The sequence below is a fragment of the Phodopus roborovskii genome, unplaced genomic scaffold, assembly GCF_943737965.1.
Source record: "Phodopus roborovskii unplaced genomic scaffold, PHOROB, whole genome shotgun sequence".
In the NCBI taxonomy this organism is placed as follows: Eukaryota; Metazoa; Chordata; class Mammalia; order Rodentia; family Cricetidae; genus Phodopus; species Phodopus roborovskii.
Window position 1 is genome coordinate 416,971 of NW_026126637.1, and position 15,558 is coordinate 432,528.

Genomic DNA, 15,558 nt, shown 5'->3' on the forward strand with positions numbered 1-15,558 from the left:
AGTAGATGTGTCTGTTATCCAACTGCACTCTGTCATCAAGTTCCAGTCTGCAATAAGGAGGACCTGGTTCACATTTCCCCAGCAATGGTGCCTCAAACCAATTCCAAGGACTGACAGAAAATGAAGGAAGGAATGGAAAAGGATTAATCCTCTTCATTCTAGTATTTGGCGTCAATTTTCCCATGCAGGGTAGGCCTTTATTCACAGGACAAAAAAAGGAAATAATTCTGGTAAATCCATGTAACAAGGCTAGAAGTTTGTAGAGTTCCACTGAGAGACACAATCTTTGTGAGGTAGGATATGCTGCAACAGATATTAATGTATCAGACACACATTTAAGTAATCACCACAATGCAAGAGATGGAAACACAGAAATAAAAAAAATGAGGCTTATATAGATAAATATTAAGTAATTACTTAAATATTTTTCACTGGGTTTCTTTTTTGTTTTAAGAGTTCATTATTTATTTATATATTAATTTTAATTTGTGTGCAATGTATCATCATGTCCTCATTTCACTACCCCATCAAACACTATCCCAAGCCCCCTTCCATAATGCCTTCCTACACTTAAAATCAATCTTTTTATTTTCCATTCACAGATTTACTTTTTATTCAATGTTAATACTACAGAGTTCTTACACTGCCGAACCATGCCTGAGAACCCAACGAAAGAGATGGTAAAATGGATAGCTCCATCCACCCAGTGTATTAAAAACTTGATTCATGTGCATTTTAATAATTTCACAATCTTTTAAAAAAATAGAGTAAGACTTGGAATTTACATCTGCTGCTGGTCTTCAGTGTTCCAGTACAGTATGGCATTAAACAAACCTCTTCACATCTGTCTCCATTCACTTCTTAAGCCCTAACCCCCAAAAGAATTTGGGGGTGGGAGTAAAATCATACTTTAAGGGAAGTATGTGGCTCAAGGTGTGAGATTATTTTTAAGGTTTCTGATGCCCAAATAAGTCTTCAGTTTAACCAAGAATCTCAAAGTTCTAATCACACAACCTCCTCCTGGCTGGATCATATCATGCCAACATTACTGCCCAGAATGGTATACAGTCTGGTCAGGAAACACTGCCTTACACACCTTCTGGACTTCCCACACTTCTGCACTCATTCACCCAACTTTAAGACATACTCTCAAGCTGGGAGAGCTTCCCTCATTACCTGTTTCACTCCTGTAAGTAGAGAGCAAATCTGACCTGCATTTGACAAAGGGGTTCATTACACAGAAACCCAGGTACTGCCATCATGTAGTCAGTTGCCAATATAGTTTGTACCGAACCATTTCTAGTAGGTGAATTGCCAGACTATTTTATTAGTTAGAAAGGAACAAACATAGCAGTAACCTCTTTAAGGGGCAAATACGATTACACAGTTAAGTTGTAATTACTAAGAACAGAAGTGCTAAATTATTGGCTAGTTCCCTGCCTTTCCAAGTGAATATCACAAACATACTCCCAAGGTAGACAACAAAGTTGGCTGGAACAAGGAATGTATCTAAGAACAGCCAATATCTTCAAATTTGGGGCACACAAAAGGATTTCCTATCAGACACATGCAAGATTCATGAAGCAACTTCAGGGTGTTGGTGAGGTTTTGCTACAGTTTCTTTGCATTTTTAAGAACCCCTCCCCACCTGAACGGACTCCACTCCATCCACAGCAGTTCCATTCAGACCTGATTAGACGAGGCTTGAGCAGTACCTGGAGTGGAGCCTCTGGCATCTGCTGCTGTTTTTATCAAAGGCTTTTGGGTTCCGCCCTTCATCTTTTACAGCAGATAGGAATCCAGTAGAGTTGGTTTCAAGGTTCACACCGACACTAATATCTGTAACTTTCTGCATAAATTGTGATCCGCATAAATTGTGATCCACATGAAATCCACAGTTAAGAGCAGCAAATCTGAGGTTGTCAATGTTAGCAAAGGCTCAGTATCTGAACATAAAGATGTTTGAAATGACTACTGGCTGCAGGTTTGATTTTATATGCAGAGGAACTATGGAATCTAATTCACAAGTATTTAAGACAATGAAAATACCCGTAAATCCAACACACATCCAGATCAGTTGTGACTCTTTGAACTTCCATAGTGCAACAAGGACAGTCACTGGACTCGAGGTCTTCATCTCATCCGTCAGCACTGCTGATCCAGAAATCAGATACTAAATGGCTGTTCTTGGTGGTTAGCTGTGGTCTAGTTATCTTGGAAGGCTTAGCAAAGACCATTGCCTAACTCTACTGTGTGTGGCTGTACTTCTGATTTTCAAGCACAGCATATTGGTTGTCTAGATGAAGTTTAAGGGTCTGTTTTGTTTTGTTTTTAAACGTCCTCCCTATCTCTATTTTTGTGTCTTATTACTTCAAAGCTCTTCTCCATTTCTTTATCCCTAAGGGAAAAGAAATTTAATCAGTAAATATTTCTTCTTTGCTGTGGAATTTTGAAAGTATTCTTCTTTGAATAAAAAACAAAAACAAAAAACTAAGATTAATCCTGGCCACGAAGGAAATACAAAATCCTTATGAACCATTTAAGGCTTCAATAAAACAGAAAACATGTAATACTGTACTGAAGCTCTGAGGTCCGTCTTCTGAATAGAATGTTTTGGGACCAACTAGAAGACAACAGGAAAGAAGCTGTATAATGACATTCCTCCTAAGACTTCTAAGTTTTAGCAATTAGTAGATAATACAACTTTATGCGTAAGGGTAACACTTTTCTCAGTCAAGTAATGTTCTCGTCATTCAACGATTTCTCCTCCCTTCTGCTTTGGGGAAGTGGTCTGATTAGATCAGGTAAAGAAAGATATGTGTGGCAAGTCACTGGTCCTTCCGAGTCCCACACACATCTGAGGAAAGAGTAGAGAAGCGAGTCCGATTGGAGGTTTAAATTCAAGCCAGCTGCGCTCTCAGTGAGGCAAAAAGTCTGGGATTTACTTTAAAGCCACCCCCCCCAAAAAAAAATTCCATCTAATGCCATTTACATTTCTTCTCATTTTATTTACTTTTGAAAATTCACGTCCCCAAATAAGATGTAGACGTGCCAAATGTGGTCATATAACTATAGGTAGCATTCATTTTAAGTACCCGTTCCGGCTTTCTACGCTCTTGCCAGTGGACTGCAGGGATGGGAACTGTGGGTCACTGTGTATTTCTGGTGGTCCTTGTGGTGTTTTCCTTGTTGTGGTTAGCCTGGCCCCAGGAGGCCTATATTTCTGGCTCCAGTTCCTGGGTTTCTGTAACTATTAGTGGAGCAGGATGTGCTTGTACCGGGCTGTTTTATTCCAGGGCCCCGAAGATTATTCTATTCCACTACCTTCTTCCCAGTTATCCTCCTTTCATTACCATCATGTTCCTTTTCACTTATTTGCATTGCCTAAACTCTTAGTTCGCTGTAATCAACCTCCTTTTGCTCAATTCTTTCCACTCTTCTTCATCCTTCATTAGATGCTCGACCTCGAGGTCCTACCCTCCCCTGACCTTGCACCAGAGCCCAAGCTCCCACTGTCTCCTGGCCTGGCACTCCCTGCTGCTCCCACAGGTGAGCGCCCCATTGGCTGCCCGGCTGCTCCCGCTACTTCTTCTTGTCCCTCTTGGCGAAGTTGCCCAGGATCCGCATCTGGATCTCGGACATAGCCGTGGCCCGGGTGGGTAGAGCCAGCAGCAGACAGGGCGCTCGCCATTCAGAGCTCTGGGTCCAGGCTGGCTGTGTGCTCAGGCTGCCCAGTGCAGCGGCGTCACTTCACTCACCTCAGCCAAAATCAGTTGTTTGAAGCTCCTCAGCCAGAGGTGAGATACAAGTAGCCCCTTACCTCCATGATGCTGTTTTTAATTGACTCACCATTTTCAGGCCTTGACTCGAACTGCAGTTGCTGCAAGTTCATGCGTGATACAACTATATCATTACCCAAAGATAGCATTTAAAGCAATAACGCCTGTCCTCTGGTTTTTACAATACACCCCCCACCCCTTCTGCAAAGTTGCCTCACTTTTGGGGTAAAGTGTTGTTATAGAAGTTCCATTTACAACCGAACACTCATGTTTTCTTGTTCTAGCACTTCCAACAGTAATGCTTCTCCGTATTCATTACTACCCACTATATTAAGAAGCTTCTCTTGACCAAGTTTGAAAGCAGCATAAATTCCGATATAAGCCTAAGTTTGACAACATGAACAATTAGAAAAACAATTATGAGGGTATTATTATCGGATCTTAAGAGTTTACTTATCTTTGGTTTTGACCATTTTTCCAGTCGCAGGAACGAATTTTCTCCTGTTGACTGATCTAAAACCCAACCCAATTGCTACCCCATAAAGAATATTGCCAATATTGCCCCAGTGGCATATCTTGCCTAACAGGTCAATATTGTAGTATCAGGGGTCGTTGGTGGGCAGAACATTGATGTCTTTTCTTCCCAGGCAAGCTTATAAGCACATTCTAGCATCCTGTAAACTAGCCAGTACAGAGAGTCTCCTGGCCACCTCATGAATGATTTCTCTATCTTGTGTAGTATAATTATGAGCTACCTGCATCAGAAGGGAATTATGATGTAGCTGTGAAGGGGAACTAAGAGCATTGTCAAAGGCTGAGTTTCTCTGGGGGCCTCCTGGAACTCTGTGACCAGTACCAAGTATGCAGAGAATCGTAATAGTTTTGGTTCTTCAGGAAAAGAAAAAAAAAAATTCACCAGGTAAATGATGGCTGTGCCTTTGAGTCTTTAAAGAGCTTCAAAATCAAAGAATCAGCACTGTAGAAAGGTGAGTGACTTGGAACAGGGGGAAATTCTTACCCATCTGTGTACTTTGCCACATTCTTTAATCTTCTTGTAACAGACAAATTGAAGCTCTTGGTGTAGCTGTGGTATGGAAATATAATTCAAGGATCTTGGGAAATTCTCAGTGAGAAGAACCAGGAATTCCAAGATACAAAGAGAGACACTGTCAGTCCTTCCCATGGCAGACCTCAGTGTTTCCACTTTCTTCCCCTTGAGATACTCTCTCCATCCAGAGTTCAAAGATAAACATGGAAAAGTGTCTCCAGTCTGTCCAACATTCACTTAAGTCATATTGTATAGAAACCTGTAATTGTCTCCTCTATCAGCTAGGGAGAAAGTTCTAGAAAAAAAGTTCAGAGCTGATTATTTCCCATTGCCACTGAAGGGGAAATGATAATTGCAAGTCTGGGGGGAGGTGAGGTCACAGAATCAGAGAACATCGGTACTGATTGGCTGTATATGTGGCTGAGATCAGCATCTGGGTAAGAGGAAAACAGTGTGTATAACTGATGGCCACCTGAAAGGCAGATTCCAAAGGAAGAAAACTGTGAGAGTCACTGTGAGTGTTCAGACAAGGAAATAATGTAAGTAATGTGTAGAATGTGATCTGAAATTAATAATTCTTTGTTGGTATTTACATGCATTAGTCTTTTCCCCCCACAAGGCTGAATACATAATATATGACTACCATAGTTGTTTGAAAAGGCTCAATGAAACTTTTCCTATCACCAGTCATTTGAGGAATTGTATGTCTTTCCTCTTATTGAGGGATGGTTGCCTCATGACATAGGCTACTGTTGCATTATAATGACAGAAATGCTCTAAAGTAAACTGAGATAACTCAATATCTACTTACATTTTAATTAACCAACAAAATAAATCTATAAAACCACAGGATTTTATTGCATAAACCTGATGATGTGTTGAAGTGCATTACTTTCAGATCTCTATTAGCTAAATGCATGAAGAGTGGTGGGTCACTGCATGTCTCTGTTGTCACTCAGCCAATTTTAGGACCCCATTTTCATCTTAACTAGAGTGTGAATTTGCAAAAACGTTGACCTCAACCTCACTAACCTTCTTCTATTCTTTCTTCCTTCCTTCCATCCTTTTTTTTTTTTTTTTTTTTTTGGTTTCTCTCTGTAGCTTTGGAGCCTGTCGTTGTATTCGCTCTTTAGAACAGGCTGGCTTCAAACTCACAGAAATCTACCTACCTGCCTCTGCCTCCAGAGTGCTGGAATTAAAGGCATGTGCCACCACTGCCCAACTAAATCTTTTCTTTTTTACAATGGAAGTCATGGTAATGGCTTCTTCACATGCTATGAAAAGTGTAGTTATCTTGGACACAGCCATGCCTTGCGCATGGTGTATGAAGATAAATTCACAGAATTAGCCTAGCAGCCTTGCAATGAAAGAAAAATCTGCTGAATACTTATAATGAGACTCATTCTGAATGACACAGTATGTGTAACCTCTGGCATCATTTTCCCATACAGGACCCTCATGTTGACAGCAGGATCTAACACCTTGGCATCCAGTGAGGTGGCTATAGGAGTGATCTTCTTGTCACAGACTGTGGTTGGAGTTCTGGGTAATTCCTATCTCCTCCACCATTACCTGTTGTTTCACTTCAGGGGGTGCAGGTTAAGATCCACAGATTGGATTCTGATGCATTTGTTTGTAGCTAACATTTTAAGTCTGTTCTGTAAAGGGGTGCCCCAGACATTAGGTGCATTTGGATGGAGAGACTTCCTCAGTGATTTTGGATGCAAATGGCTTTTCTATCTCCACAGAGTGGGTAAAGGTATGTCCATAGGCAGCATTAGTTTCCTTAGTGTCTTCCAGGCCATCACCATCAGCCCCAGGGAATCCAGGTGGGTAGAGATTAAAGGAAGAGCACACAAATACATCCGGTCTTCTGTGTACCTGAGCTGGATCCTGTACATGTTTGCCAGTGCTCTAAATCTCGTGTATGTGAGAGCAAAGTACACTGAAAACAACACAGCAAACCTAAAAGATCTAGGATACTGTGCTGCTGTTCGTCTTGATAAGACCAGTGACATACTGTATGCCACCTTCCTGTCAGTTCCTGATTTTCTCTTTGTGGGGCTCATGGTCTGGGCCAGCATCTCCATGGTTCTCATCCTGCACAGGCACAAGCAGAGGATGCAATACATACACCAGGCTAAGGTCTCTTCCACATCCTCTCCTGAGTCCAGGGCCACTCAAACTTCTCCTGGTGAGCACCTTTGTGTTCTTTTACACACTCTCCTGCATATTTGTTATCTGGGTAACTTTTTTTATTAATCTCAGTTGGTTTCTGGTGAGTGTGTCTGTGTTAGTTGCTGGATGCTTCCCAGCTGTCAGTCCCTTCCTGCTCATGAGCCATTTCTCTGGTACATCGTGTTGCTTCTGCTTTCTCTGCATAAGAAATGATAATAAAAATAACTATTTTAAGACAAACAAATAAATTAAAAAGTTTTGCACAACTTTATTGTATATATGGTCATACCCACACAATTGTAAGTGTAGTATGATATACATTTAGTAGGGTATACTTGGTTTATTATTATTCTGTTAACTGTGAATATTTTCATACAAATGTACATGTATTTATATACATGTTTCTGTGAACATGAATTTATTAAGATAATAGTCATTATGTGTCACACAGTAGTCCAAGGTATTTTGTGCAGCTCATATAAATTTGAGAGGATAATCTCAAACTGAACATATATTTTATGTTTCACAATATTACTAATTATTAAATGATATAATGTTTAACATTGAAAAATTAATGATTTGTTGACATGTTGGGTGACTTGTTAAGTAAAACTATTTTCAGTTATTGTTAGGTTTATATTCAAGGTATGTTTATGAAACAGCCAATAAACTCAGTCAAATATTTGTCTTGAATAGCTCTCATCAGTAATATATCAAAAAATAATGAGAATTTACACCTTATGTCTCCATCAATCACCCATTCTAGTTTATTTTTATTTCTTAATTTCTGCTTTGAAAATTGATTTTCATGATGATTCATCGTGTTTGATAAAAACATGGTTCAACTTTATGTTAATTTAATGGGCATATTTTCCAAGTCATTTTATGACTTTAGACTACTGTGTCTTCCATTTTCACTGTAAAGTTTTAAATTACTGATACATATGTTTTACACATTTGTGTCTGAGTCATCCATGCACTGTTCAGTGATGTTTCCCAGACTGAACAGTCCTTTGTATGTGGCTTACACATGGAGACATATTACTTTCAGTTTTAAAGATGCCTTCTTGTGTCCATCTCTAACTATGTCAACTGTGGTTTCTTATGAAATGGCACAGCACAGACTACCTTTTACATTTACCCTTTATATTTTTATGAAGTTCAGGTATGGAATGTTTTATATTGACTTAGAATTCCATATGCTTGGACTTTGGGAGCCCATTTCACATAAAGGGATACTCCTTCACCCTAGACACATGGGAGAGGGCCTGGGCTCTGCTACAAATGATATGACAGACTCTGGAGACTCCTCATGGAAGGCCTCTTCCTCCCTTGGGAGCAGAAAGGGAATGGGATGGGAACTGGTGTGTGGGGGGGAACAGGGGAGGATGGAAGGGTGCGGAAACTGGAACTGATATGTAAAACAAGCTTGTTTCAAATTTAAATGAAAAAAAATATATAAAAAAGCTGAAAAAATTCCACATGCTTCCAGGTTCTTGTTATTACATATAATGCTGCTATGAACATAGTTGAGCACATGCCTTTTGCATGGACGTGGATCATTTGGGTATATGCCTAAGAGGGGGATTGCTGTGTCCTGTGGTAAACTAATTCCCATTTTCCTGAGGAATCGCCATACTGATCTCCAAAATGGCTGTACGAGTTTGCACTCCCACCAGTAGTGGAGGAGTGTTTCTCTTTCTCCACATCCTTTCCAGCGTAAGTTGTTATTGGTGTTTCTAATTTTAGCCATTCTGGCAGGAGTAAGATGGTATCTCAAAGTTGTTTTGATTTGCATTTCCCTGATAGCCAAGGATGTTGAGCACTTTCTTAAGTGTCTTTCAGACTTTTAGATTTCCTCTATCGAGAATTCTTTCTTCAGTTCTGTACCCCATTTTTGATAGGGTTATTTGGTGTTTTGTTGACTAGTTTCTTGAGTTCTTTGTATATTTTGGAGATCAGCCCTTTGTCAGATGTAGGACTGGTGAAAATCTTTTCCCAGTCTGTGGGCTACTGTTTGGTCTTGTCCACTGTGTTCTTTGCCTTCCCGGATAGTGAGATCAATAGATCAATGACTTACTTATCCACCATCATGGAGTCCTCATCTAGTACCTATTGGAAACAGAAGCAAACACCCATGACTAAATACTGAGTCAAACTAGAATCCAGATGCAGAGGAGAGGACAAGCCAGGTTGCAGAAACACATAGAGACAGCTGACCGGAACAAGGAGGAGCTAACAGGCCCCCAGACTCATAGGTGGGAAGCCAGCATGGGACTGACTCAGAACCCCCTGAACATGGTCTCAGCTGGAAGGACTGAGCAGTCTAGGGGACCTCAGACAGTAGAGCCAGGATGTATTCCTTGTACACAAAAGGACCTTGTGGACACACCCCCCGTGGAGGGATACTCTCTTAACCTAGAGACAGGAGAGAAGTCCTAGTCCCTACTTTAAATGACTTGAAAGATTTACATGACCCCACCTGGATGGCATTGCCCTACATGTGGAATTGGGGTGGGGGATGGGTGGGGAGGGTGGTCAGGGTGCATGTGAGGGGGCAGAGAGGGTAAGAGGGAGGGAGGGAGAGGGAACTGGGATTGACATGTAAAATAAAAAAAAATAAATAAAAATTCCACATGCTTATAAATTCTTGTTTATTCTCTAATCTTTGCATTGGAATTCACCTGTGTTCATATCAGGGACCCAGTAGAAGCTTTCTTCTCTCATTGCATGTGTACTGTGTTTTGGATAGTATCTGATGCATTAATCAGACATTTTCTCTACCGGGAGCTTGATGCCCAGCATGAGGATGCAGGGATGGTGGAACACTTGCAGTGTTTAGTTCGGGAGAGATTGCATCTACATCTTCTGGCAGTAGCCCTTTCAGAAGATCTGGGCTCTTTTTTTTTTTAATTTATTATTTTACATGTCGATCCCAGTTCCCTCTCCCTCCCTCCCTCCCTTCTACCCTCTCTGCCTCTTCACATGCACCCTGACCACCCTCCCTCAGAAGGACTGAGCAGTCTATGGGATCTGGGCTCTTTTTATCCAGTGTGTTATTTATCTCAAGACTAGGTTTTCCCAAAGCATGGTTAAGCTCTGATGATTGTCTAGTCCCGTGAGGTCCTCCGGATATGTTCCAAGCCAGAAAGAATGCATTTAATCTGAGGTCTTTGCCACAGCTGGATGGATTCTGCTGTGACATTCTTGACATGTAAAACTACTCATCTCTGGGAAATATTTCTAAACAGCTTCCAGAGTGGTTACTGAACCACCAAATGCTTTATTCAGCTAACAGTTGCCAATGTCTCTGCAGCCAGGGGCAGGATTGTGTACATAATTCTCCTCTCAAGGCTGTAATTTGGCTTGGTTTTGATTTGCACAGGTTTTGTACATTCTGTGACCATCCATTTGATATCAAATATGCAACTTCCTTGCTGTGTACAAATAGTGTGTACAAATAGTCATTCAACTTTAACATTCTTAGCTATCAGAGAAATGCAAATTAGGCTTCTTGTATTTATTATCTCATACAGAAGAGCTAAGGTCAAATAAATAAAAGGAGGAAAATGAGAGCATAGGTTGGGATGGAAACTTGTGCAACCACTATAGAAGTGAGTGTGAAGATGCCCCACAAAACAAAACATATATCTATCATCTGACACAACTTTACCCATCTTGGATATATCCCTAAAGGACTCCATTCCTAATCTAGAGATACCTGCCCATCCATGTTCGTTGATCTATTATATTTTCTTGATATTAATTCTATATCAAATGTCTTGCTATTGAAGGCTTTCTCCCATTTGTAGGCTTCCTCCTTGGTTGATGAATTCTTTAACTAGATAAGCATAAACGTTTAATTTATTCCTGCATTATTTAAGATGGCAATTTGACAATTTCATTCATGTATATATTACACTACGGTTATTCATTCCTCTCCCTTCCCTATAAACAACCCTCTTCCCTAGTTTTGTTTTTATTTTTTTTTTCATTCCCAGATTCATGACTTTAGTTTTAGTTGCATGAGCCATGTAGTTTAAAATGTGATATTTGAATTGGGATTGTTCATTGGAGCTCAGCATTCAATTCTCATCCATTCTCACCATTTCAGAGAACCATACTTCCATGTCTTCATTCTATAGTTCCCTGAAACATAACTTCGTCTGATCATAGCTTAGAGTGTTGATTGCCTACAATTAAACAACACAGTAAGTTCCCTCATTGGTCCTATACCCTTCCAGGCATGGGAATTTAAACATAATTACACTACTGTGTATGGAATATTCCTGTGAAGAGTGCCTCAGATCCACAGAGGCTGTTACCTGTTTTACCATTCTGCTACTATTATACAAGTGAGGACATTGTGCCTGGCAAGTTGGCACCATAGTTTGAAGAGATCTCAGATAGCTATGACCACACAGCAGCCTGCATAACAATTCTCAGAACCACAAAAGGTACCCTAAAGCAAGGAGACTAAGAAGTCAAGGTCTGTGATGTCTTTAGCAATAAAGCCTTGACATCTACTTTTTATGGGAAATCAAGAGCAGTATCAAGAGCCTGTGCTGTTTATAGGTCGTCCAGGTTTCCGATGACTAACATCTCCTAAGGAGTTACCACACCCCTTAGGTTTTTAGTTTAGTGGATAGTGAAAATATGATGCATATACATGATGCAATATATAAGTAAATGCACAAGACTAGAAAATATTAGTCTGAGGTGACTGAGGCACAGAAATGCAAACAGCACACAAACTTTCTCTCTCATAGGTGAATCATACTTGAAAATCCCTAATGTGCTATATTCAAGTTATAGTTTCAATGGAGGACATTAATGTAGAAAAACATCATTTGGAAAGGGGAGTCTTAAGGGGTGTATATATAATAGGAGATCACATGTAAAGTGAGAGTAGAGAGGATACTGGGGTGGAATGGTTTGAGTAGGGATGTGTACAGAGATACATGTGATAGGAAGGCAGGAAAGAGTGACAAGCAACATGAAGGGCACATGAAAAAAATTATTGAAACTGGCAATCTTGTAATCAAACTAACACAAACAGATAAATGGCTGCAGAAGCATTTTAATATTATAAAACGTCACTTGTCAATTGATGCCATTTTTTTCTTGAGGAAATATTTTTATTCAGAAAGTCATTTCTGGTGCCAATACCTTGATGTGCTTACTCACTTTTATTCTCTAATGGTTTGAGATTATCAGCTCTGCTATCCAAACATTGGACCTATTCTGACTTTCCTTGTGTGTAGGTTGAAATGAAGCAGTCCCTCTAATTCTGAGTACCCATTTTTTTCTAAAACCATTTAGCATAAAAAGTATGCTTTTATAATCTTGGTCACTTGTTATATAGTAGTAACTGTGTGGTTTCACACCTGGGCCCTCTCTTTTATTCATCTACATGTACATGTTTATATCATTATTACATAATTTTGTTACTGTAGCTCTGTATTGTAACTTGCAATGTGATGTGGCAATTATTTAAAATGTTTAAAAATTTTATGGTGTATGTGTTGTGTGTGTGTGTGCAAGTGCATGCATGCTTCTCTGTATGTATACTATGTGTGGGCAGTGTCAAAGGAGACCAGATAAGAGCACTGGATACTCTGAAAACAGAGGTTCAGGACATTGTGAGCCACTGGCTATAGGTGCTATGAACCAAACCCAAGACCTCTATAAGAGAATCGCATATTCCTAGCCACTAAGAAATCTCTCCTGTCTATATTTCAACACACCTTTAAAGTCTTTTATTTTTTTTTTTTTAATCTCACGTATCATTGTCTTACTCAGATTAACATCACTTTGTCTCTGAGCTAACTTTCACATCTAGCATCCTGCTAATTCTACGCCTCATAGTCCTTTTTAGTATATTAAAGGTCATAGCATGATATAATATGTCTACTTATGGGATCGAATCTCTTCACTTCAAGAGCATTTGAGTAACTCCTCAGAAGATAAATCACCAAGAGTCTATGCTCCCATATAAAAGCTACATTGTCAGCATCTCTGAAAAAAGTCACTGGTACTCTTCTCCCCACAATATCACAGTCTATATTCTCGTCTCCTTTAGGACTTATGTTGACATTGTACAACATTCCTCTTCCACTTTTACAAGCAGGCATAGAAGATTAAGATCATTAAAAGCACTTACATCTATAGTGACATATATTCCCGTGTTTGCATGGAACAAGGCATATCATCCAATAACAAGAGGAAAAAATAACATTAATTTTGTTTCAAGTTGAAAGTGAAGATCCTAACAAGAAGATCAGAAATGGACATAAAATCCCTATCCTAGCTGAGGAGATATTGGCAACTGATAGCATACAGAAAAGGAGTGAGCTACCTTTTAGCCTGTGACCCATGGTAGGTGCTGAACATTCTCCAGGTGATAGACTACGCTGAAAAAGTATTTTGGCAGCCAAATTGGACCTGATGGCTTTAAAAAAGCAAGCAAATGTGATTTCCACAGGTAAGGACATGGGGTTGAATGCAGGAGGAGGAGAGGAGGTGGGATGAATATGATGGAAATTCTCAAAGAACTAATAAAACTAAGAAAAATCAAAAGTACATACTAAAACCCTTTTTGTATTTTAAAAATAGATTTATACAACAAGCACAGATTCAAAAGAAAATCTTCAACTTATTTTGACCAAAACAGTGACCATTTTGAAAATGCCATATTGCTAGACATTCTGCCCTTTTCTGTATACTTTCTATAACCGAAATGCCTTGCTCTCTGATATGGTGACTATGGAAAAGTCAACTGTGATGTGAGCAAAAATTCTTGGAAGCAGGGACACTCTGATATCTAGAGCTCAGTCAGCCCTTCATGTGCAGACTTAGGTATTTCCAGATCCTTCTACCAGAGCTTTCCTGTTCCAATGGGTTAATTTTTTTTTTTTAATGAACCTCTCCAAACTCTCCCATGGGGATGCTAGCAGGGAATTTGTAATTGTTTATTGAACATTGTCACCTTGGAAAAAAGTTCCCAGCAATGTTCTAGTCTCCCAAACATTTGTGACTATTGCTATCATATGTAAGATGGTAATTGCAGGTCTGAAGGGAGGAGAGGTCACAGAGTTAGACAAATAACCCAGGTTTCATCTGACTCTGTCCAGCACACATTCTGAACTTAAGGATCCTGGCACTCGGGTTATCATACTGATGAGAAAGTGAGGCAGCCTTCCTGAAAGGCAGATTCTATAAGGGAAAGCCTGTGTGAACAGTCTGAGGAAGTCACTGCCGACAATACCAGGTCTTCAGCAGAGAACTCCAAACTCAGAGTCACAGAGACAACACAGGTTAGTCTCAGCAGGACACAAACCCAGGAATACTGACTACTCAGACAGACTTGTGAACAGGGACAGTAGACAGGGCTGGGAATACTGGATGGGCTGGGGAGTTAGAGTTGTTGATGTTACATGTGAGGAATTGGCTGGGAAAAGTTTAATTAGTGAAAAGAAATGTAGGTATATGCGAATGTCAGAATGTGAAGGATTGAAGCAAGAACCTCGGAACTGAATATCAGGACTGAAGGGAAGGTGTTGTCAAAAACAGACGGGAGGGAAACACTGGGGGAATGAGTTCAGACACATAGAAAGGCTCCCTGAACCTCCCTCAATCCCTGATTTTCCTAACTTAGAAGAATCCTTGATAGTGATCATTGAAGAGTAACAAAATTGATAATCAAACCTGATTTGAAGGTGATGAGTACTTTTTTAGCTAGTCAGATCCTCAGCCAGCATCCCAAGACCTGTAGCCTCATCTTTCTGGGCGCAAGACTATACTTTTCATTTCCTCATGCTAGTTTTGAACAGTAGGAAGAATTGGAAAGATGCTTCTAGTCTGTACGTGAATTCAAATAACTTTCAGACACAGGTCACAATATGCAGTCAACATAAACAGAGATCAATCCAGGATAAGAACATTGGTATCTGCAGTTTAGGGGGTCTGGTGGCTCATAAGCATTGGAGACAAAGTTTTAAAGGAAAAAATTGATGTCTTTGGCATGAGTTCCTACCATAACTCATTGAAATAACATGACCTTTTTTAAATTTTTTATCGCCTTTAAATCAATTGCCCAATCCTCACAAGTAAGTATCTGTAATGTGGGAATTAGATATGTGTGAACCAGTGGGTATGTAGAGGAATATGAGAGAAATGTCTGTGTTTTCTCGGTTTTTCAAATAACATATAATTGTCCTAAATGATGTTTATTAAATATATACAATATAATGACTAAAGTGTTTTTCAGTATTTTAAATATAGAGTTCAACATGTTATACCATGATAGTGTGCATGCATATCTCTATGATTATCATTCAGCAATGTTAATTCATTGGTAATAGCTTGACTCTGATATTATTTGCACTTGAATGGACCGTCTGAACTCAGCAGCAGCTTAATTTCTTCCTAACTTTTTTTTTACTGGACAAGAATAAGAGTTTGATTTTTATTCATACCAAAGAAAAGAGGCGGTGATTTTAAAACTACTGCATTCTCTGTGAATCTGCATGTAGGTAGATCATGGATACAGCT

General features: G+C 39.7%; 1 protein-coding gene and 1 pseudogene across 1 annotated transcript; one reads left to right on the forward strand and one right to left on the reverse strand.

The window, feature by feature from the left end:
- Positions 1-2,185: 2,185 nt before the first annotated feature.
- On the reverse strand, positions 2,186-3,642 carry LOC127239082 (protein CDV3-like; annotated as a pseudogene).
- A 2,577-nt stretch (positions 3,643-6,219) lies between these two features.
- LOC127239096 (vomeronasal type-1 receptor 4-like) lies at positions 6,220-7,273 on the forward strand. The gene is given in 2 exon segments (XM_051207886.1): positions 6,220-7,013; positions 7,015-7,273. Coding segments are annotated over 2 exon segments (1,032 nt in total). The 3' UTR covers positions 7,253-7,273.
- Positions 7,274-15,558: the final 8,285 nt, after the last annotated feature.